Raw genomic sequence first — 23,273 nt, 5'->3', positions numbered from 1 at the left:
ACCAACGCTCGTGACCTTCATTGGACTCGATTTCACACTAATCAATACCCTTACTGAGTGTCCCAGGCTCCCAGCGGCGCTCAGGACAATCCTCTCCCACATCATCCCTCACAAAAATGCTATCACCAGCTACTTCTCGGCCTAGACTCTCCATAGCCTGGATACAGAACCCCGCGCTCTCTCTGCGCACTGAGCCCTCAGACACCATCATGAATAGTTCACACCAATCGAAGCAACCCTCCCCTCCTGCAGTTATCCAATGGGACTGCAGGAACCTAAGAACAAAGTTACAGGAAATAACCTCTTCACGAAAAAGTGCCCCGCACCCATCCTCGCATTCAGTGAATGCGGACTCAAAGATGACAGCACCATCCAGGGTTACAGGAAATATGCCAACCCCACCATCCCCTCCTTCCCCACTGGCTGTGCTGCCCTCTTCGTCAGGAACAATATCCCACAAACACGCATCGATCTTTCCTCCATTTGCTGTGACGCCGGCGACTTCTTCGCTGCAAAAGTCTCCCTCAACAACACAGTTCTCTCAGTTGTCTCAGAATATGTCCACCGTCGCCTCCCTCAGGGCCTTCTTGCAGAATGCATCAATTTTATCTGTGCCACGTGCCCAGACAACCTCATCATCTGTGATTATGTAAACGCACATCATCACCTCTGGGGCAGTTCCACGTGTTCTCTCAGAGGAGTAGAGATTGTGCAGGCGATGGACGACTCTGATTTGGCCCTGGCCAGCTCAGGAGCTCCCACTTTCTTCAGGCCTCCCAGCACATAGTCCGCAATCGACATCACCCTCCACTCACCAGGACTACCAGTCATCTGGGAAACTGGAGAAGACACTATAGGCAGCGATCACTTCCCCGCCTTCATCTCCCTCCCTGGCATCTCCCAGAAGACATCTGGGCCAATCAAATCAAGCCATATCCTAGTCCACTTGGATCACTTCCGTACCCTCCTCGTCAAAGGAGCCCCAGACCTCACTGCCGACATGAAGACTGCGCTCAAGGGAGCCTCCAAGACAATAGCCACCCGGGCCTCTGGCCCGGTGCCAGACCTGAAATACCTCAACCTCTCCGCCGCCAGAAGTGGGCACAAAGGAGATTGCGGAAGCACCCTACCGCAGAGAACCGCACCCAATACAATCGCATCACAGCGGTACTCAGACGATACACTGCGGCACTCAGTCGCTTCCAGTGGAGAGCTTTCTGCTCAGCTCTCTCCCCTTACACCCCTGGCTCCAAGATCTGGAGGATAGTCAGCAAACTCTCGGGCAGAGCAAACGGAAAGCACCCTTTCCCTCAGTGATGCAGCTGATTCACTCACCCTCTGCGCACCACATCAACAGTTACTTACTTCAGATCTTACTCAGGACAACACAGCCCATCCCATGAACTCTCCTTTCGCCCAACATGAGCTCCTCAGCGCCCTCCACAGCTGCACCCGCCGCTCGAGCCCAGGCAAAGACGATATCTCCTACCAGGCTCTAAAGAACCTTCCCCCACGAGCCCAAGGACGCCTCCCAGCCCTCTACAATCACGTCTGGGCAACATGGAAGATCCAGGACACATGGAAACACTCCATTGTAGTACCCATTTCGAAGCAACGAAAGCCCCCGCTCAGCACCAACTCCTACCGCCCTGTCTCACTGCACCTCCGCGGCTGACTCCGCGAAGAAACGCAAGCACTCCCTTTTGGCAGCCTTCCTGGATGTGCACAACGCCTTCGACAATGTCACCGCCCAAGTTGTCGTTGACAGCCTCCAACACATCAAAGTCGGTGGCTGCGCCCTCCGCTTCATCTCTGCCTTCCTCCAGGGAAGGACTATGCAAGTCAGGCTTGGCTCAACACTCAGCCGAGTCAAAAACACTCCCTCAGGACCCCCTCAAGGATGCATCCTCAGCCCTGCTCTCTTCAACGTCGTCATGGCCGGACTCCCCTTGTCCCTCCCCTTCTGCACCCCTGCGATTCAAATAAGCATCTATGCAGGCGAGATCACCATCTGGTTTTCAGGCAGCAGAGTCCCCACCTTGAGCAATAACATCCAGAAAGCTATCAAAGCAGCCAACTGCTACCTCCAACCACGCGTCCTTGCTTTCTCTGCTGAAAAATCTGCTCACATGCTCATCAAGAAGAGAGGCAGAAAAGACCCCGCCAAGCTTAACATCGATGGAACCCCCATCCCACGGGTGAAGCAGCAGAAACTTCTCGGCCTTATGCTAGACGAGAGACTAAATTGGGTACCCCACGCTAAGGCCATCGCCTCTTTCGCAGCCCACTACCGTAACGCCCAGAGACGTCTATGCTCCACAACTTGGGGCTCATCTCCTCGCGCCCTCCTCGTAGTGCACAACGCACTCACTGTCTCCAGACTCCTCTATGGACTCCCATACACCTTACCGAGGAACTGCAGAATGGAGCAACTCGAGCGTATTCATCGGGCGGGAATCAAAACCGCCCTCGGTGTTCCCAAGGCCACACCCAGGCACCACAGCGGGATGACCCAACGTCCGTGCGCCGGCGCAGTCGGCTCCCGACCATGGTCCGGCATAAGGTTTGCAACACGGAGATGTTAATGGTCCATTATCGGCAGCCTGTATCGTAACCAACGATTTCCCGAGGTGCAGCCAATGCACACTTACGGGTACCTTCTACCCCCAAACAAAACTTAATTTCAGCGATTTTTAAAAACAAAATCAATATGTCACTGTAGAAAATTCTTTATTGCATCATAGTCACAGAATATATGGGTTCTTTATGGCATCACTTCACCAACAATGAAAAAAATGAGTGTTACATTGAAAGTATACAATGACCAGTGCCGCATATGTACAATTTATTTCACAAATATTCACTTAGAAGAGGTTTTATGGAACAGAGATAGAAGTTGGAATGTAGCGATACAAGTAAGAGACAACCTTCCTGATAGCTCGCAAGGGAGCAAGTGTACGAACGTTTATTTTGCTCGCGCCTCAACAACAGCGGCGCCGCGATGCCGATGGCAAAGCCGCCACAGGAACTCGTTGCCAGTTAAGTTAGACTAATGAAAGGTAGAAGTCACTGAAACGGTTAGCCAGGACATACTTGTAGGCCGGTTCCACGTTAGCTCAGGCAGGATTTTCATCATTTTTTTATATATATTTAGCTCATCGTAGATGATGATCAACATTGATAAAATTAATCATTCCTACCGAATACGTTCCGTGCAAAAAATCGAGAAATCAGGCCCTGAATTCGATTGTTGCAATTTTGTCTTTTTTGCACGTGTATACATCCTGCCTTTTAAAAGATATCGTAGTGAAGTATTTTTATGCTTTAGTATGCCTACGTAGCAGCAGTACGAGCGCGAATTTTGGCGCACAGGTGCAACACTGTGCTGTATAAAAAGCGGCGAACATGCCCTGTCGCGCAGTTTCGTTCCAGCTTCGACGCTTCTTGCTCGGCTGTAGATATCTCCGACAGGTTCGTACGCAGTAGGGCCGCGTTTTAAAGCGCTAATCATCAGTATACGCCTTTAGAGAAGATTTTTGTTTTTGCGTTAGATGAAAGGCCTAACATCGGGCCATGTCCTGGCAAGATATTTACAAAATCAAGTGGGACACGTTTGAGAAATACACACGCAAAATCCATGTTGTTTTTTTTCGAAATACGCCTAAACATTTGCTTATTTCAGCACATGCCACTAGGAAGTATATGCAGGATAGATGTATCAGATGAAAGAGCATTAAAAGCTGAGTGAGCTGATACCAAGTATGGCAATCAGGGGCATCTATAGCCAGAGATATCACGCGTCGAAATTGCGACCAAACTGCGCGAGAGGGCATATTCGCCATTATTTATAGCACACAGCGTTGCACCTGAGCGCTAAAGTTTGCTCTCTGACAGCTGGCCTGTAGCCATAATAAAGCATCAAAAAATTACAACAATATCTTTTAATACCCGGGAGATATACGCGTACAAACACGGCCGAATTCAGGGCCAGATTTTCTCGCCAGATTTCTTTTTTTTTCTTGCACGAAAGCTACTCGGCAAAAATGATTCATTTTTCCGCTATTGATCATAAGGCACGATGAGTAGTTCGTCTCTGTAACTCGGTAGCCTGGCCGTTAGCTTACGTATTTTCTGATCTCAAGGACACCGGTTCAATCTGTGAAAAATAGCTGGAAACTGTTCCCTCTCATTCCGCTCTAAGTGTGTACAACTTATCTTAATCATCCTCAATTGAATAAATGCTTTTAAACCGTTCCTCACTGAAATCACTGTTAAGAATGAAAGTTAAAGTTCTTCCTCGGGATTAGGATTTTCGGGAACTTGGAATTCTGTGTTTTCTCGTAATAATAACCCCATCTTTTTAAATACTGTTCTGCTGTCTACTTCAGATGTTATCACATCATCACGTGTGACTGCACTGGATTCCTCTGCTCCCCAGTCAGAATCGCCTCAGAGAACACCTGGGACTCGTGGTGAGCGCTACTGCCTCAGCATGTATTTAAGAAATTACAATATAAGTTAAAGAGATGCATACAGTTATCTTTGTATCATTTTGCTAGTGGAATGGAAAATAATGAAGTCACATGAAAAATAACTCCCGGCTTTTTCTTCTGCAGGAGTGAGCCACACGCCACGTCTGTTTAGGAGCAAGGTGCGCCGTGAATACACATCGCGGACATCACGTGTTCTCAAAAGGCTGTGCACGTCGAATTCCCTGCTAAGGTCGTGTCTGTTTAGGGCAAGGCAACACCAGGACCGGGTCAAGGATATTTCGAGGGCAGAGCTAGTAACACACGCATCTCACTTCCTTACCAAGCATGCCTTAGACATTTTTCGTGTTCAGCTATACTTACAACCTCTAAATAAGTATGGGAGAAGGTGGCCGGAGAGCTTCAAGCCTTTTGCGCTTAATCTTTACTTTCACAGTCCCAGGGCCTACAGGCACCTTTCTAGGCTGATAGCACTACCGTCAGTCTCCTCTCTCCGTACGTGGCTAGGTGATATCGCAATAGAACCAGGCATAATGACCACAGTCCTACAAGCGTTGGAGAAGAAGGTGGCAGGGTGGGCAGTGAAAGACCGTACGTGCGTTCTGCTCTTCGACGAAATATCTTTGAAAAGACATTTGTACTATGACACGACACTGCAACTTTGCGGACACTGGAACAGAGAGATCGTCTGATCGTACTCCACTGCATTTGAGTAGTCCTCGCTAGCTTGTCGAGATTATGGATACAACCAATTGCCTTCATGCTTGCGGAAACCAAGTTGGATGTAGATCCTCTTGAGCGCCTCGTCCTTCAGCTCATCGAGGAATTGAAGTCCATTGAAATAATCGTGAAGGGGGTGGTATGCGACCAAGGTGGGAGTACTGTCACTTTGTCAAAGAGATTAGGTGTAACGCCTGAACGTCCATTTCTTGTTGTAGCAGACGAAAGAGTTTATTTCATTTTCGACACTTCTCACCTGATCAAATGCACGAGGAATAACCTTAGACAAGGCTGCCTTAAAATTGGTGACAAGACCGTCAGGTGGGACTACATCAAACAATTATACGAGACCACCAACTTTCTCAAAGAAGAGTTTGTGCCTAAGTTGGCGGATCGACTATTTATCCGACACCGTTTGGCAATATGAAAGTTCGGTACGCAACCCAGGTTCTGAGCAACTCTGTCGCAAATGCCCTGCTTGCTTTCGTAGCACTTGGCATCTTGCCAGCCGAAGCTAGTCACACTGCAGATTTTTGCCAGGCAATGGATCGGCTTTTTGATATTTTGAGCAGTTCAGCTGTGTCGCTCCCACTGCCAGAAAGCACAAAATACATGTTTGCTCTATCTGCAGATCCCTCTCCCCAAAAGCAAAGCAGACGGAGGGGCCAGCTAGACCTGCTAAAGTCCCAGCTTGAATCAATTAAAAAATGGAAGTTCGACACCCCCCGACAGCCTCATACTATAAGATGATGGCAAATTACCATATCTGCAGTGATCCTTCTGTGGTCAGAACTTCACCAGAGCTAGGGGTTTCAGTACTTGTTGACTCGTAGACTCAATCAGGATGCGCTTGAGAACCTATTTGGTATGTGCAGGCAGCATCACGGCTGCAATGAAACACCGAATGTGTTTCTGTTTGTAAAAGGGCTCAAGCACATCCTGATCGGAAAATTGTTTACACACAGTGGTCAGAGAAGCTGCGAGGATGACAGGTCAGTGCTGCTCGCAGAGCTGAGGCGAGCTCCAATTTCTTCTCTTGGGGATGATGAACCTCAACAACTAAGTCAGGACTTGCTAGGTGATGTTGACTCTGGGACTGCCGAGGTCCTTACAGGTGACAAGAGGGTAATCGAAGAAAATGTCTATTAATATTTGTCTGGACGTATTGTTCACATATTTCTCATGAAGCCACCATGTGCCACCTGCTCCCATACCCTCTGTTCAGGAGATCAGAGCTTAGAGTCGCAGAGACAGTTTTTGTCTCTCTTCAGCGCTGAGGATGTTCCTGGAGAATTGTTTGGAGGGGTGACATTACCCTCAGAAACCTGTCTTGAAATTGTAGTGAGCACGAACACGTTATTTTTACAAAACATCACCACATCGATAAACAGTAAAGCCGTGCTAAATTATCTTTTTCGGCACATAAATGATGGCACTTTCAGCACTGCATTCTGCAGCGAAACGTTCAAAGAACACTTCGTTTTGATGTTCTGCCGCCTTAGACTGTTGTGGCACCTTCGTGTACAGAACCGTGGCCTACAGAAAGCACGTTCTGCCAAGCGCACAGCTTCAGCCAGAAAGGCTACAAAACTGTAACGTGCTCACCACAGTTCACTTCGATCATGTGTGATCCATACAGTATCATTAGAAGTGCTTAGCTATATTGTAGCTACCAATCTCTTCTTCCTTGCACATGGTAGCATACACACCCTCTCAAGATTGCATTTTGTAACTCTCGCGCGACGCTGTTTGCGTGTTTTGTTGCTTGTGGATCGTACGCGCACATTTTTTCTAATGTGTCTACCTTCTCTGTCCCATTCCTTGATGTCTGGCTTGAGTTTTAATTTGTTAATACCACTGTTATTTTCGAGATGGATGATAATGATGTTCTATGTTTGAAAGAATAATCTCAATGTGAATAAATGTGTAAAGCATACCCCATGGCCTGTATCATATTTCAAAGCACCAATAGGCGCGCGGACAGCCGGCGCGCCCGGCGTAGGGACAGCAGGGGAAAGACGGCAGGAGGAGGACGGGAGAGGAGGGGCAGACGAGGGAGGGAATGAGGTGAGGCGTCACGTGGCTGCTCCCTTCAGTGCCATCTATCGCGAGGGCGTAGCGAACCAACTACCCCATCCGCACTCCTCCTCTTACAACATCCTCGCACTAGAGCGCATCTTCCTTGTGGAAGTTAGAGCTGGAGGGGCCTGGTCTAAGGTCCTCCTCCAACCTTCAGAGTGGAAGGACGGCTTTTCGCACTTCCTTTTCTGCCAACGGGTCATTCTTCTCCTGGGAGCGGACGTGCTTTCGTAGCGCTCCTCCTCGGCCTGCGTCTCTGCTGTGCGCAAACCGCTTCGCGGCGCGTCTGGACCGTTTGTCTGGCCTTCGCTCCGCTACTATCCTGCGCCTCTCGACTCGAATTTTAGTCCTGAGACCTCTAAACTGCCTGCTCACCTGGAAGAACAGGTGTCGTCCCGTCTTCACACGCTACAAGCGGCAGCCCTAGTCGTACGAGCCAACTTGTCAACATCGCCAGCTGGTTCACAGCCTCTTGTCACTTCATCAACAGCCTCCCCCGTCCGTTCCAGCCCAGATCTGACTACTGACACGGATTTCCGGTCGTTTTCTGAAGACGACTATTCTATGAGTGAGATAAACAATGAAGACTTCGAGCTTCCAGCTCGTCAGCGTAAACGACTACGACACCGAGGTCGCCACAGCAGCAGTGGTAGTGATAGTGGCTCCACAGTCACTAGTGCATTCTCTTCTGGGTCTCAGCGTGTGAGTTCTCGCATCGTATTATTCCGCCCCACTCACCGAGACACCTCTGTCTCTTTTCCTGTACGTAAATTGGAAATGTTCCTTGACTCTGAGGCGCCTAATGAAGTGAGTGAAGTGCGTGTTAATAGTACTCGAAACATCGTCGGTGTTGATGTAAAAACCATCGGCGGTGTCAACAAGCTTCTTCAGCTTACCCACCTGTGCAGCGTTTCAGTTTTTGCCTTCGTGCCACAGTCACGCAAAGTCACAAAACGTCTCATTCGTGTCAAAGATACCTCTTTCGCCGATGAGGATATCCTTCAGTGCGTTCAATCCGACATTCCTGTGCTCAGTGCCCGCCGCCACGGCAAAAACAGCATCCTAGTGTGTTTGTGCTTTGAAAGGGGACCACTACGTAAAGCAGTGCATCTTGGGAAAGTGAAGTTTTCAGTTTTTGAATTTCGTGATCGACCAACACAGTGTCAGCGGTGTGGCCGTTAGCCCACGTTGGTGTGAACTGCCAGCGAAAAAACTCGTGCTTCAAATGCTCTGGTGAGTACGCCACCACCACTTGTCCTAACCCAGCATCCCTTAAATGCATCAACTGTGGTGAACCCCACTCAGCCTCCGATCCATCCTGCCCTGTCAAGCAATCAGAGACTGCTGCTTACCATTACAGTGCCAAGCATAATGACAGTACTCAGGAGGCTCGGAAAGCCACTCGTGACGAAAGGAAAACCAGCTCGAACACTGTTAACCACAACACCTCCGCCTCCTCCAACGTCAACCAGGGCTCTGCGAGACAGAGCCCCTCAGCCTCTTCTGCCTCTGGTTCTCGGACCACCTCCAGCTCCGCTATGCAAGCTGCTCACTCGCCTGCCCCTTCGACTACCAGTCACAACAGCAGTCACCATGCCACTACAGACTCCTTGCAACCTGCTGCTCATCTTGACACTCCTGCTATCACAGCCACTTGCTATGAAACCTCCGCCCCTGCTGTCCCCCTCTTTGTCTGTGACATTCATAAGACTTGCCTTCTCTGCCCTCCGTGCCCTCCTCCAGTGGCCTGGTATTCCCCAAGCATGGTGGGATACCATCACCCTCGTCATCCCACTTGAGGGCTCCATCCTCAGCTTCCTCTCCTGAACTTTGACCTTCCTCCCATCGCTTCACTGCCGACTTCCTACTGACCATCATGGCGTCACACAACACACTCCTGCCCCTTCTGCCGCGGGTGCTCCAGTGGAATGCTCGTGGCCTCAGCAACAAATGCAGTGATCTTAAAAGTGAACTTTCCAAGAACAATTTTGAAGCTCTACTCATACAAGAAGCTATGATCAATAAACACTTTCGTCTTGCCCCTTACATTGGGTATCACTCATTATCCAAGCAACCGGATGGCCGCTCTCCAGCATCAGTCTTTGTCCGCAAAGACCTTATTCAGTCCCCGGTCGACGTATCCCATCTGTGCAGTAACGCCGCCGAATTTGCCGCTTGTAAAATACAAGACAGACAGACAAACAGACAAACAAAGACAAACAGACAGTTACCTTCCTTGTCCCCTTCTACTGTTTCGACGACACCACCCTTGACACACGACCTTTTGACAAGATCCTCCAACTCTGTCCCGGTCCTCTTATAATAGGGGGGAACATCAACGCAAAACACAGCCTATGGGGCAGCCGCCGCAGCTGTCGCAACGGAAACAGGATGGCTCAATGGCTCGACTCCTCTCAACTTGCACTCCTCAATGACGGCTCTCCCACCTACTTCTGCCCTCCTAACTACACCAGTGCCATTGATGTCACTCGCAGCTCCCCTAACATGTCCCTACACTGGAAGACTGACCCTGACGCCTGGGGCTCTGATCACTACCCCATCAGGATATTTCCCTCCTGCTCAGCCTCTCCCTCTGAACGTCAATATCATGTCACCAACTGGGACCTCTTCAGAACCATCACCAACGAGCTATCCTCTTCAGACCACATTCTCGAAGCCATCACTACAGCTGTTCGACGCGCGACTAAGACAGTCCTCCTCTCAGCCAAGCAGCCACGACCAAACTTGAAATTCCTGTCTCTACGAGCAGCCAGAAGAAGGGCTCAGAGGCTGCTACTCGGTACTGGCTCACCTGGCCATCGCACTGCATACAACAAGGTCTCAGCTGCCTTCAGACGTTATGCTCTTCGTCTCCGTCGACACGAATGGCACCAGTTCACCCAATCTCTCACGCCACACTCTACGACTGCCTCCATCTGGAAAGTCATCAAGTCCCTTGATGGTCTCCCCACTCCGTCCAAGACTCTGCCTTCACTCGCTTTGGCTGTGGGACAGACTTCACAACAGCTTGCAAGTGACTTTGCCGACACTCTCTCCACCTCCACTCTGCCACCACACCCTCTTGACCCCTTCACCCCCACAGGCTCACATCCTACGCAGCCCACTGATGACCCCTTCTCTCTACGTGAACTGAAGCATGCCTTATCCCGCTGCAAGCGGAAATCCGCCCCTGGAGCTGATGGAATCAATTACCAAATGCTAAAGAACTTAGAGGGTCCTGCCCTTCTGCAGCTGCTAGACTACTACAATGACATGTGGGCCACTTCCTGCATACCTCCGAGCTGGAAACATGCTCACATCATTCCCATTCCCAAGCACAGAAAGACCCCTTCCACCCTCAACAATTTCCGCACCATTGCCCTTACCTCTGCTGTTGGCAAGGTACTGGAACGTATGGTCCAACGTAGACTCGTCTGGCTTCTCGAAAGTACATCAGCGCTACCCGATCACCTGTGTGCATACAGGGAACGACGCACTACTGCCGCAGCCCTCCTCGCTCTCTCCGCCAAGCTACAACAAGCCTTCGCTGACCGCAACCTCTCCCTTGTCCTTTTTCTGGACGCTAAGCAAGCGTTTGATAACCTTAGTCATCAGCCCATCTACGACGCCCTTGCAAGGCATCAAGTCAATGGCAGGCTCCTGGCCTACCTCACTGCCTATCTCACCAACCGCACCTTCAACGTCGCAGTCTCTGGTCAACTTAGCACTACCCGACTCATTACCAAAGGAGTACCGCGGGGAGGGGTTCTCTCCCCCATCCTCTTCAACCTCGCACTCGCCGACATTCACTCTGATCTTCCTGACACATCAGTCACATCCATCTTCCTCATCTACGCTGATGACATCTGTGTAACCTTCACTGGTCACTTCAGAACAAGACTCCAGTCTTCAGCGCAAGCTATTCTTGACCACCTTGCTAACAAGCTTGCACTAAAAGGACTTGAACTGTCTCCGTCTAAAAGTGCTGCCCTCTCCGTCACTCCACCTGGCCGTCATCTTCCTAACGGGTACCCCAGCCTAACTCTTGGGAACATTCCTGTGCCATCAGTTCGCCACACTAAATACCTTGGAGTCCACTTCGACTCACGGCTTCTCTGTAACCATCAAGTCAACCATCTGGTCAGCACCTGTCGCCCTCTCCTCAACATCTTGAAGCGAATGGGTGGCCGTTCCTGGGGAAATCATCCACGCAGCCTCCTCCTTCTATACAAGGCTCTAATCCACAGTCGCCTCGCCTATGCTCTTCCATACATTGACCCTTCACCGACTGGCTGGCGACAACTTAATCGCTTTCAGAGAGCTGACCTAAGAGTAGCCCTAGGAATACCATCCTTCTCCAACGTGAATGACACCCTCATCGAAGCCTCCGCTCTACCTCTTGAACATCAAGCTGTTGTCTATTCACTCCGTGCTCTAATTAGGCTACATGAAGCCGGCACTGCATCCTCCATTCTCACCTCACTAAAGAAATGCTCTCATACAGCTCCTGGCACTCTTGCTCTCAAACTACTTAACCAGCTTCCCAACAAGGCTCACTGCCTGCCACAGCACTCCCCTTTCTGGAGGGAACTTTTCCCACATGTCCGGCTTGACATTCCTGGCCTCAGAAGCAAGAAAGCCTACTCAACTGACGTTATGAAGGCCAAAGCCATTGACCATGTACACACCGTGTATCAGCACGCACTACATGTTACTACACGCACTACACTACTACACGCACTACTTCTGGGCTTCGGCCGAGGAAGCACTAAAAACGGTTGAAAACTGGGGGAAAGTTGGTGGAGCGGAAATAAACAGAACAAAATCCTCCTGCATGTACGTAGGAGGATTACAGCCAAGAAGGGATATCGGGGTCAAAATACAAGAAGAAATAAAAAATTCTGGGAATATATTACAACAAAATGGGAGTAGCAGAGAGTAATGGGAAATTGAAATTAAAAGAATGTAAAGAAAAACTAGATAAAGTTGGAGGGGCAAGTGTCCCACTCCTCACGCCAGCAAGAATAATAAGCACATTCATCATTCCAAAATGGGCTTATTTATTTGGGGTACATGCAGTCAAAAAAGAGGTTCTCACCAAAATGAGACAGTTAATCTTCCAATTTTTGTAGGAAGGGGCGGACTCAGTGGATAAGTCAGAAAAAAAATGATGCTCAGCAGAGATAAAGGCTGGGTAGAAATACCGGACCTAGAAACACTGAACAGAGCTCACTTGCTAAGGGGAATTTATAATTGTTTGGAATGAGAGTGTTTGGCAGAAGAGATAACTAAATTTTTGATGGGCTACGCAATAGGGTGGTTCATACCTGGGAGAGTGGAAATTTCAGGAGCCAAGTTCGCCTATCTCCCATGGACGTATAAAATTAGCAAATATACGGTCAGGGAATTGAAAGAAATAAACAAGGAGTTGGATTACCCAAACCTGAAGGCTAACGAAATTTACGGGGTTCTAAGGACTAAAGAGGAAGACTCAGCGGAAAGTAAACTCGTGCCTCAAGCGTGGCGCAGAATTTCACGTTTTTGGGTTGAGGATTCAAGAAAGAGTTTGATGTGGAAAATCGCTCATGAAGTCATCCCGGTTAGGGAACTGGAAAAAAATCATCAGATGGAACTTGCATTGCCTGTCGGTCCCCAGAGACGGTAAGGAATGCGATTTTCGAATGCATGACCGCTGCAAGGATCTGGGGGGAGGTAAAAAAATACTTCAATCTAAAAGGGCTCACTTACGTTTTTACGTTAGATTATGGCTAAGCAGGGAATATGTGAGGTTGGGGGAAGAAGCTTATAAAAGAGACTGGCAGTCCCGGTTTCAAAGCCGAACATGGCATCATCAAATTCAAACTTCATTAATCGAGTAATGCGTAAGGCTAATAAATGGGAAAAGGGGAATTGTAGGGCAATTGGTCTTATCATTACCACGCGGCTCCCCCATCGGTCCGCCTTTACGGCGCGACTGGGGAGCCTGTGGGCACAGGAGGCATGGCGGAATACTAGGAACTTTGGCATTTAGTTGCCCTCCAGGTGCGAGAACAGCAACGGGAATCTCCGGAGACCCGGTCGCAAACATTGAGGGAATATTTGGGTTATAGGTTTTATTAGTAGGGCTCTGCCAAATTTTAGGAGATGGACACCTCTCTAATAGGTGTTCCATCAGTATCAGTTTGCGATACATGAGTACCGCTTAAACATGTTGGGAAATCGCTGCTGTTTTGCTGTGCGCGTGTGCATTGAGTCTTTTTACCGTGTGCTCCTCTTCGAGGGAGTTCCGGTAAGAAACCATTAGGGGATAGCATTTGCTACTAACAAGTAGTGTCGAGTTATTGAGCCTCAAGATTTCATTCCAAATCAGTGCAATTTTTAGGCGCTCTTTAGCGCACTATCCGCTAACTTCCAACGTTCGGTGGCGTGCTCTCCTGCATGCCTTAAGTTCCTGTATATAATTTAACATTCAGAACAAGTCTGCCTGAAGATGTAACCGTTTGCATTTAATGTTCCTCTCAGTTACTTAGTTATTTCTCTTGTTGCTTAGGCAGCATTCAGCGGGTGTTAGCATTGCTCGCACGGGTGATTCCAACCTTTAGCATTCGGGCGACCGAGAGGGTTTCTCATCGGGCCGCCGCCGATCGGTTGGCTTCTCACAGGTCCGCCAACGGACGCGCTCACTGATTGGCTGTAATAAACATGTACTGTTAACTTTTCCAATGTAAATATTTCGCTCCCTTGGGTTACTTGAGGTGTAATTTTAGCTCATATAAGTGTGTGCGTTATAAGCTTGAAGAAAGAAAGAGTTGAAATAACGAGTCATGGACGAGGTGGCCGTTGAACGGCCCTTCGCTTTCAAGGTGAAGGCCCCAATTGGGTGCTTCTTGAAAGAGGTCTTAGCGGCAGCTAAAGTAGTGGCACCCGGCCTCATACGAGGAGGCCAAGCACTTGGCGAAGGTTTCTATGAGGTGGTGTTGCACAATCTCGATGGAGCTAGGTTGTTAAAGGAACAAGGGAAACTGAAGATCGGCGGAAAAGAGGTTGAATTGTGGCCGCTGGATTCCAAGGTGAAAAGGGTGACTGTTTACAGATACCCAATTGACTTTCCCGATACTGAGCTAGAGGCTGCGCTGAGCGAGTATCGGAAAGTAATAAAAACTAAGCGGGAGATGTTGTCTGGAGAACATTCAGACTGTGAAAGCGGCAGTCGGTTGGTGCTCATGGAAATGAGCACGGCCGTGCCGAATTTCATGACCGTAAGAAAAGTGCGGGCCGAATGTTTCTACAGTGGGGTAGAAAAACGATGTGTGAGGGGCGAAGCGGCATCCCATGTGGCAAGGGACTGCCAAGCAAGCAAATGCAGAGGTTGTGGTAAGATGACTGAAGGGGACTGCGAGTGTGAACAAAAGCAAGCAAACAAGGTTGTTGGGCGTAAGGGACCAGCCGCATGGGGTGTAAAGGCGGCACAGGTGACCAGGGAAGTTGAGGATGACCCTACAAGAAGCTTTTGGTTAGATAAAAATGGTTTCCCCAAACTTGGCTTCGGAATGGATGAAAGGAAAGAGTCTGAAAAGACGGGAGAAACAAGCGGGGACGTGGAGGAGGCTGCAAGCGAGCGAAACGAAAATTGAGCGCAGCAGGGAAATGATTTGGAAGTAGCGGATGTCGTACAACATCCGGTAGAAAGTAAAGAGCACGAAACAGATTTTCCACAAGATGAGAAAACGAATGTTGTTCCAGAGACCGTTGAGGCTCTGGGGTCAACAACGGAAGAGTCGGACAGTGAGTCCATTACAACGATTGAGACCACCCCAGAGTCGGCGATCACCTGGACAGAGTCCGAAAACGAAGGAAACAAAACGCTGGTAGAGGAAGAGGAATCAGACAAGGAGGTTGTCGTGCCTAGCACTCCCAGACGGAGTGAAAGGAAAAAGCGGAAGGCAAAAAATACAAGGAGCAAACAGTAAAACTCTTTTGGGTGGGTTGCGATTTAGAAAACAAGGTAAATTTAATGTAAAGAACACAAAATTAACTCCAAATTAACCCATTCACGGACCTTAAAATATTGACCATTAACGTAAGAGGCATGCGCGATAGAGTGAAACAAAACGAAATTATTGATTTGGCCCGTTTCTTAGGAGTCTCAATCCTATTCATACAAGAAAGCCACCTTTTCGAACGCGCAGAAATCGTCAATTTGGAAAAAATCACAGAGTTAAATTAAAGGACTGACACCATTGTATCAAAGGACTCGAATTCAGCGACTTAAGCTACTATGGCTCATAATAAATAACCATACCTGTATTAGGCCATCTGATTATATTACATTTAACACAACTGGTAGCCACCGAACGAAACATAGCAAATCCATTAAACAATTATTTTCTAGGACTAACTGCCTTATGTACTCTTTGTTTCCGCTGTCCATTCAGGCATGGAACGAACTGACGGAAGGAATGGTACGGTGTGACACCTTGTCGAGTTTTATGCTGGCGATCGCAAATTTATAGGTAGAGTGTGCTGCTACGTTTGTTGTAATCTTATGTGAAGGTTGTATGCGTGTGTAGATGGTTTTTGATATATGGTATATACATGTGTTCGAGGTTCTCTAAATTTTCTGTATATCCGCGGCTGCTACGGAGCAAGATGTTTCTCCGTGTGTATGTAATCCCACTCCTTCTTTGGCGTCTATGACGCTAGAAGTATAAATAAATAAATAAATCGTACTGGAGTTTTGGAACTCACAACTCCAGAGGGGTAGTCATCATTATCCTGAATAGTAATAACATCAAAGTGGTAATATGGGAACGAGATACTGAGGGGAGAATCCTCAAGGTAGTTATGAAGGTAAATGGAGAGGAATTAGTAGCTTTAAGTGTTTATGGTCATAATAACTCAAAAGCACCTTTTAGCTTCTACAAACACGAACTCCCGAATTTTTTAATAAATAACCAAAGTACTATAATGGCCGGCGACTTTAATTGTGTCATTGACACAGCAAATAACCGCTCGCAGCGCAGACACAGCAACGCCGCTGCAGCTAAAGAATTAGATTTCCTATTAAAATGTAAAAAGATGAAGGACCTCTGGGTGCATACTGCAAACAGCGACAGGGGCTACAGCTGCTCCAGAAAAACAGCAGCTAACCGATTAGACCGAATCTACTTCACGGGATCACTAAGCAAAAAGAAAAACAACAATGCAGTTATTGACACAATTGGTATTACGGACCACAAGGCTGTTCTGGCGAATCTAGGTGGAATAGGAATCCATGGCTCCCGGGTTGCCCCTTGGAGGATTAATATGGCATTGCTAGAGCACGTGGAGATAGACAAGGACGTGCGCGACATTCTCCGAGGACTGCCCCACGGGAGTCAGTCCTGGATTTCCTGGTGGGCAAAAACAAAGAACCGCATTAAAAGGTGCCTCCAGAAATGGGTCAGGGAAAAAGCAGCACTTCAAAGGCAGGAAACGGAGCGCCTGCAAAGGCATCTGCATGCCCTCGAAAGAGGAGAGTCAACACTGGCCGGGGTGAATAAAGTGCAGGCGAATGAGCGCCTCCGGCGGCTCTGGGAGTAGCGCTGGGATGGGCTTCGTACCGCCTTGCGCGCGACGACTTTGAACGCAAGGCGTGGTGCTCTCGACAGCGGCTTGCTAAAGCGGCGGGGCGGGCGACAGGGACAATGAGCTCCCTCATATCATCTTAGGGACACAGGCTGGAAGCAGCCACAGACATGGCCAATGGTCGTTTCTTCGCAATGCAGTTCCAGCAAACAGTTGGCTGCGACGTCCCATTCGATGGCCAGAGCCTGCACTTTAGAACGAAGGATGTGGTTGTTGCAATAAAGAGCATGCGTAAAGGGAGTGCGCCTGGACCTGATGGGTTAGGCTACGGCTTTTATAGCAAATACGCTGAACTTGTGGGGCCGACAGTTGCGAGCTTTAATGAGGGCGTAGAAAAGGGGGACTTAGGTCAACATTTCTTAGAAGGGTATATTGTTTCGATTTGTAAAAACGAAGAAAGAAATGAGCATCTCGATGCCTGGAGACCTATTACTCTATTAAATTCGGACCACAAAATTATTTCTAAATTATTGACAAACAAATTTGCTGAAGAAACAGCAGATACAACCACCTCATCCCAGGGAGCAGGGGTTACCGGTAGAAATCTTCACAGGAAAATAGCAGTTAGAGACACTTTAACATGGGCTGCTGATAGGAAGATAGGAGGCGTGGCGCTTACTATCGACCAAGAAAAAGCTTTCGACAAAATTAGGCACGATTTCTTATTGCAAAAGATCGGTATTGATGCTGCTTTAGTGAACGGCATCAGAGCATTATATCAGGCGCCATGCAGTAGGGTGCTCATCAGCGGGGCAGTAAGTGAACTGCTTCTTGCACTTTCTCTTCAAAATTTTTATTGAGGGATCATAAACCCAATCTACCCCATAGAATTGTACTCAGTAAGTGAACGCTTTGATGTTCAAACTGGAGTCAGACAGGGTTGCCCGCTGTCGCCTCTGCTGTATGTAGTGGCCTTCGATGCTGTCCTAAACAAAAGTGCAAAAGTCCACCTAGTGCAGTCCCTGGAGGATTGTAGTCTGCTCGTCGCCAACACAGGTGAGATTAACTTTTACAGGCCACCAGTATCCAGTGCTATTGACGTCACCCTGCACACCCCGGACGTTCCTGCACACTGCAGGAAGGAATGGACAGCTGGGGAAGCGACCACTTCCCGATCGACGTGACCCTGGCCTACAAGCACTGGGCCCCGAAGCGCCGGACCACCATCATCGTGTGGGACTCCTTCGGAGCCTCCCTGGACGGAACTTCAGCCTCCCAGGACATCTGCGAAGACATCAGGACAGCCCTGGCCGCCGCAATCAAGTCCGGGACAACGCCAGCAACCGGCCCGAAACCCGACCTGAAGTACTTCCGTCTGTGTGCTGCGAGGCGCCGCGGATTCAACACCTACCGAGTGACGGAACATGGTGCAAAAGCCAAAAAAAGCCGTCTCAACCTGCCGCAAAAGCCCCGGAGCTCACAAGAACGGACTTCCCTGCTCTTCCTCAGCGGAAACCAACGCAACGCCGTGAAGGAAAGAGGGACCCACGGAACAGCGCCCAGGCAGCCCCAGCAGCACCACCAAAAAGTGTCTGGGATGTCCCCCCAGAAGCCCCAGCCGCCACCACCCACCCACAAGCAGTCCCACAAAGGAAATCAGGCAACACGGAAGCAAAGAACACGCCAAGCATTCAAGCAACCCCGCCTGCGTCTGTAAGCTCTGCCATGTTCGTGGTATCGATGGTGCCCCTCCTGTTTAGTACACTGAAGGCCCTCATCGCCGCTATACCTGGCTCATGGGACATTCCTGAAGTTCCTGCGATGCAGGCCCAAGAAAGACAGCTAACCAGTGCTCTTGCCCAACTCCATCATGGCCTGTAACCTGATATGACGATACGGACTGACGACGGTCTTCCACGGGAATTGCCGTTCGCTGAGAAACAAGATCGCGGACTACAGTGAATTTGTGTCGCGCTATCAGTTCCCTGTGATGAGTCTCAGTGAAGGAATACTTCCAGCAAACTTCAGCTTACCTGGTTACCTCACGTACGAGTCAGCAAAGCCGACAGGACCCACGAGCCGCGCTACAAATAAACTCTTCAGTCCCACACAGCACGACTTCTACCACCTGCACCGATATACATGGGAAACCTGTGCCGCCAGACTAAGGATACACAGCCTGGACATCGCCATAGTGAGTGCGTATCTGCAACCTTGCACAGCCAACAATTTGCGACCTTTAACTGGTGAACAAAAGAGACTACCTGGCCCCTACACTGTGATTGGTGACTTTAACGCGCACAACGCGATGTGGGGCTCCGCAACCACGGATAGGCGGGGTGCCGACATCGAAACCCTAATGGACGAACTGGATCTATTTGCTGCTAACGATGGACAACCGACATATCCGCGATCAGGGACAATACTGGGCCTAGCCCTTTTATCCCGCAACCTCATCACTGCCTTTACCTGTGTGACAGACATAGAAACTCACGGAAGTGACCATGTGCCTGTGCTGTTAACTTTGTGTGACCAACCAGACAAAAGACGCAAACACAAAGTGCACAAGACAAACTGGGGACGGCTCACCAAATGGCTGGAGGATATCGACCTAGCCAACACAGACGTCAACGACCTTACAACAGCCATCCAGGAAGGAATGACGGCGGCCACAGATGTGTTCACTGTTCCCGTCAATGTGCCGCACGTAAAAGGGGACTACGAGCGCCTCCGTGCTATGCGGGGGCGCGCTGAAAGAAAAGCAAGAAGAACCAAATTACCAGCCGACATCGGGGAAGCCAGGCGGATACAAAGATAAATCCAACGCCTCTTCGAGAAACTGCGCAAAAAAATGGGCAATCCTTCTGCAACAGCTTGCAACAGCACTCAGCAGCAAAGAAGCTCTTCGACCGCATCCGGGAAGAAACGACACCGGCAACTCAACAGCATCCCTTCACAGCCCTGGCACTCGCCACCAACCGTCCAATCCAGGAGCTGGCGGACGAGTACAGTGAAAAGCTGGCAAAAAATGACGACTCATCTGCACAAGCAGCCTCCATCACCGTGAAATACCGACCCGGGGATCCCCTTGACGAAGAATTCACCATGCTGGAGCTCCAACAAGTCCTGGATTGCTGCCCACCGCACTCAGCCCCTGGTCCGGACGGCGTGACATACCAAACAATGAAGAACCTTGGCTGCAAGGCGCTGTCCCGGCTCCTTCGTCTCTTCAACGAAATCTGGGACACAGGAGAAATACCACAGTCATGGAAGCTATCTAGGATAAAGCCTCTCCTGAAACCCGGAAAACAACCCACAACCCTAGATTCCTTCCGTCCCATAGCGCTCAGCAGCTGGATAGGGAAGCTGCTGGAGAAGATTGTACACAGCAGGCTACAGTGGTACCTGGAACGCAACGGCCTCTACCCGAAATGCATGGCGGGCTTCGGGAACAACAGAAGCACCATCGACACTGTGGCAGACCTCGTCAGCAGCGTGGAACACAACAACGAAGCGGGCCTGATATCTGCGGCCATATTCCTGGACGTTAGCGGTGCGTTTGACAACGTACATCACTCGAAAATCCTGACGGCGCTGAAACGTATCGTGATCAGTGGAAAGCTGCTCCACTTCATCTACAGCTACCTGACGGACCGATACATCTACGTCGACACCCCGGACGGACAAAGCGACCATTACCCAGTGACAAGAGGAGTGCCACAAGGAGGGATACTGAGTCGCACCCTTTTCAACGTTACAATGATGTGCCTCCCTTCGATGCTGCCCGGAAAAACCGAACTATCAATGTACGCAGATGATCTGTGCCTGTGGACTTCTCACACTGACCGCAGGCTGCTAACGATGCGTCTACAGTCAGCCATGGACGCAGTGGCAGCTACCTGGGCGACTATGGACTGAAAGTGTCTCCCTCCAAGACAGTCTTTCTTCCTTTCACCAAACGGCCATTCGACCACTACCCCAACCACGTAGATAACCAGCCACTGCAAGTAGTGACGCACCACAAATTGCTGGGAATCCACCTAAACAAAGGGCTCACTTGGCACAAGCAAGTTCAACACGGTTACATCTTCAGGCTGACTTGCTCAGATGTTAATTATATACAGGAACTTTAGGCGCACAGGAAAGCACACCACTAAACGCTCAAAGTTAGCGGATAGTGCCGCTAAAGAGCGCCTCAAAGTTACACTGATTTGGAAAGAAATTAACCTTAAGGGTGAATAACTCTACGCTACTTGTTTATTACTAGCAACTGCTATCCCTTAATGGTTCCTTACTGGGACTCCCTCGAAGAGGGGCACACGGTAAAATAACTCGATGCACACGCGCACAGCAAAAACAGCAGTGACTTACCATTGGTTTAAGCGGTACTCTTCCGAGCCGTCTGCTTGGTACGTGCCATTCTAGCTTGTGCAGTAGCCGGGACGGTGGGGGGGGGGGGGGGGGGAGTGACGTCATAGAGAAATGGAGTGAGGTCTGCCTGCTCAAGAATGGCGGCAAAGTTCACTCCTACGGGAAAGGGGCGGGTAAGTGGGGGAAAAGGACAGAAAGAGAGAGAAGTAAAAAAGTTTAGATTGATGGTCCCATCATTGACCCACACCAACAGTAATGTGGCGCTACTGTAGGCCAATGGTGACGGCGAAGAGTAGCAGGGCATCCCTGGCAGATCTTCGGGTTTGGATTGACCCTCCCGTATAGTATAGTATTTCGTTGAGCGAGGCGTATGGCCGGTTGAGCTCTTTGTACTTCTTGAGGAGGTCATCCCTTGGCGCCTGGTGGTCCGGGTAATGTAGCAATACATGGTTCAAATTGCCCTCTTCGAAGCAAGTGTCGCAACGGGGGGATGGGGCTAATCCCTGCTTGTGACTGAATACCTGCGTTAGGACTGAGTGCGTCTTGAGACGGTGGATTGTCGCGGCGTGTTTCCTTTTGAGGCCCTTTGCTGGGGGCGCCTGATCAATCGATTGTGTTTCAGGGAAGGCGCAAAGCCGTATCCCGTTGATATAGCTTGCAAGGCGTGATCTGTTGGACTCCGAATGTGGTGGATTTACCACTTCAGGGGCTAAGCTGTGGGCTTCTTTGGCGAGGGCATCTGCTTTTTGGTTTCCGTCGATTCCAACGTGTGACGGGATCCACTGCAGGGAAATCTGAAAAACTCTGTTGTGGAGGTCCTTTAGTGTGGACTGGACTGCTCCGAGAGAAGTTCCTCGGGTTGTTGTCTTTCAATGCGTTGAAGTGCGCACCTGGAAACAGTGAAAATGGCTGTTTCTTTAGCTGGTTGGGTGACCAGGTGATTGACGGCCTTGTATATGGCCAGGAGTTCTGCCTGGGTGGATGACGGTGTCTTGTCCAGTGTGCCACTCCAGCCATGATTAGAGGCCGGAATCCAGAAAGCCGCAGTGCTGCTTCCAGTCTCTGGGTTGATTCATCCACCTGTGTATATGTGCAGAGCGCTGCCGTGTTTGGCATCTGACGCAATCTGTTTGGCTTCATGATCCGAGATGTTGAGTTTCCGTCTCAGTCCTCTGAGTGTGCAGGTGATTTTTGTACCGTCTATGTGGAAAGGAGCTGGCGTGGGTTGATGGCAGGGTCTTGGCACCGCTAGGAGCTAGTAAGTCCCTGTGTCCATTATCTTGATACGGGATTTTTTCTGGGAGTGGATCCGGCTGACGATTTCTCTTTCAGTTTCGGTTTTCCGCAGCCTATCGAACTGCCTCAGGAGCCGTTCCGTGGCCGTTAACCGAAGGGGCATAGAACCCGCCTCTCCGCATGCAAGTCCGCTTGGAGCTCGTTGTGGTAGTCCAAGAGCTGTTCTCAGTCCCGTTCTGTGGGCCGCCTCCAGTTGTAACTGCTTTGACGGCGGTGGGAAGGCGTATCGTAGCGAATAGAGCATCCGCGATACCACCAAGGCTCTGTCAAGGGCGAGGAGTGCCTTCGGCGAGCAGCCCCAGTCAGTGCCCTGAAGACGTTTCAAGGTTCCCTGTGGAGTTGCAGTTGACTCCTTTATGACATTAGCCTGTGGAGTCCAACTCAGTTTGTCGCCCATTGTCACTCCCAGGAACCTATGCTTCCTGACTGACGGGATGGTGGTGTCGTCTATCTCAACAGTGACTGCTCTTCGCCGGCCTCTATTGAAGGTCATACAGCAGGATTTTTCCGCAGAGATTGTTAGCCCCATGGTCTCGAGAAAGCTGGTAGTTGCTTCTAGCGCTGCTTCCATCTTCTTTTTCATTAACCCCATTCTACAGCCAACGCACCAGAGGGCTAGGTCATCCGCGTAGATGGATAAAGAGATGGCTGGCTTGCTGGTGGTATGTGGGCCGGGAGGGATGCCAGGGTTATGTTAAACAGTACACGGCTAAGGACGCTGCCCTGTGGTAGGCCTCCTATGTGCCGCTG

General features: G+C 49.7%; 2 protein-coding genes across 2 annotated transcripts in view; both read right to left on the bottom strand.

The window, feature by feature from the left end:
• Nucleotides 1-23,273, bottom strand: part of LOC135392280 (uncharacterized) — a 117,106-nt gene that overhangs the window by 52,825 nt on the left and 41,008 nt on the right. The gene's annotated exons all lie outside the window — the stretch shown is intronic.
• On the bottom strand, nt 22,483-23,115 carry LOC135392231 (uncharacterized). Its single transcript, XM_064622954.1, has one exon. The coding sequence runs from the start codon at nt 23,113-23,115 to the stop codon at nt 22,483-22,485; it is 633 nt and encodes a 210-aa protein (XP_064479024.1).

The sequence above is a fragment of the Ornithodoros turicata genome, chromosome 1 (assembly GCF_037126465.1).
Source record: "Ornithodoros turicata isolate Travis chromosome 1, ASM3712646v1, whole genome shotgun sequence".
Taxonomy (NCBI): domain Eukaryota; kingdom Metazoa; phylum Arthropoda; class Arachnida; order Ixodida; family Argasidae; genus Ornithodoros; species Ornithodoros turicata.
Note: the sequence above shows the minus strand (reverse complement) of the source record. Positions and strands in the feature narration are given on the sequence as shown.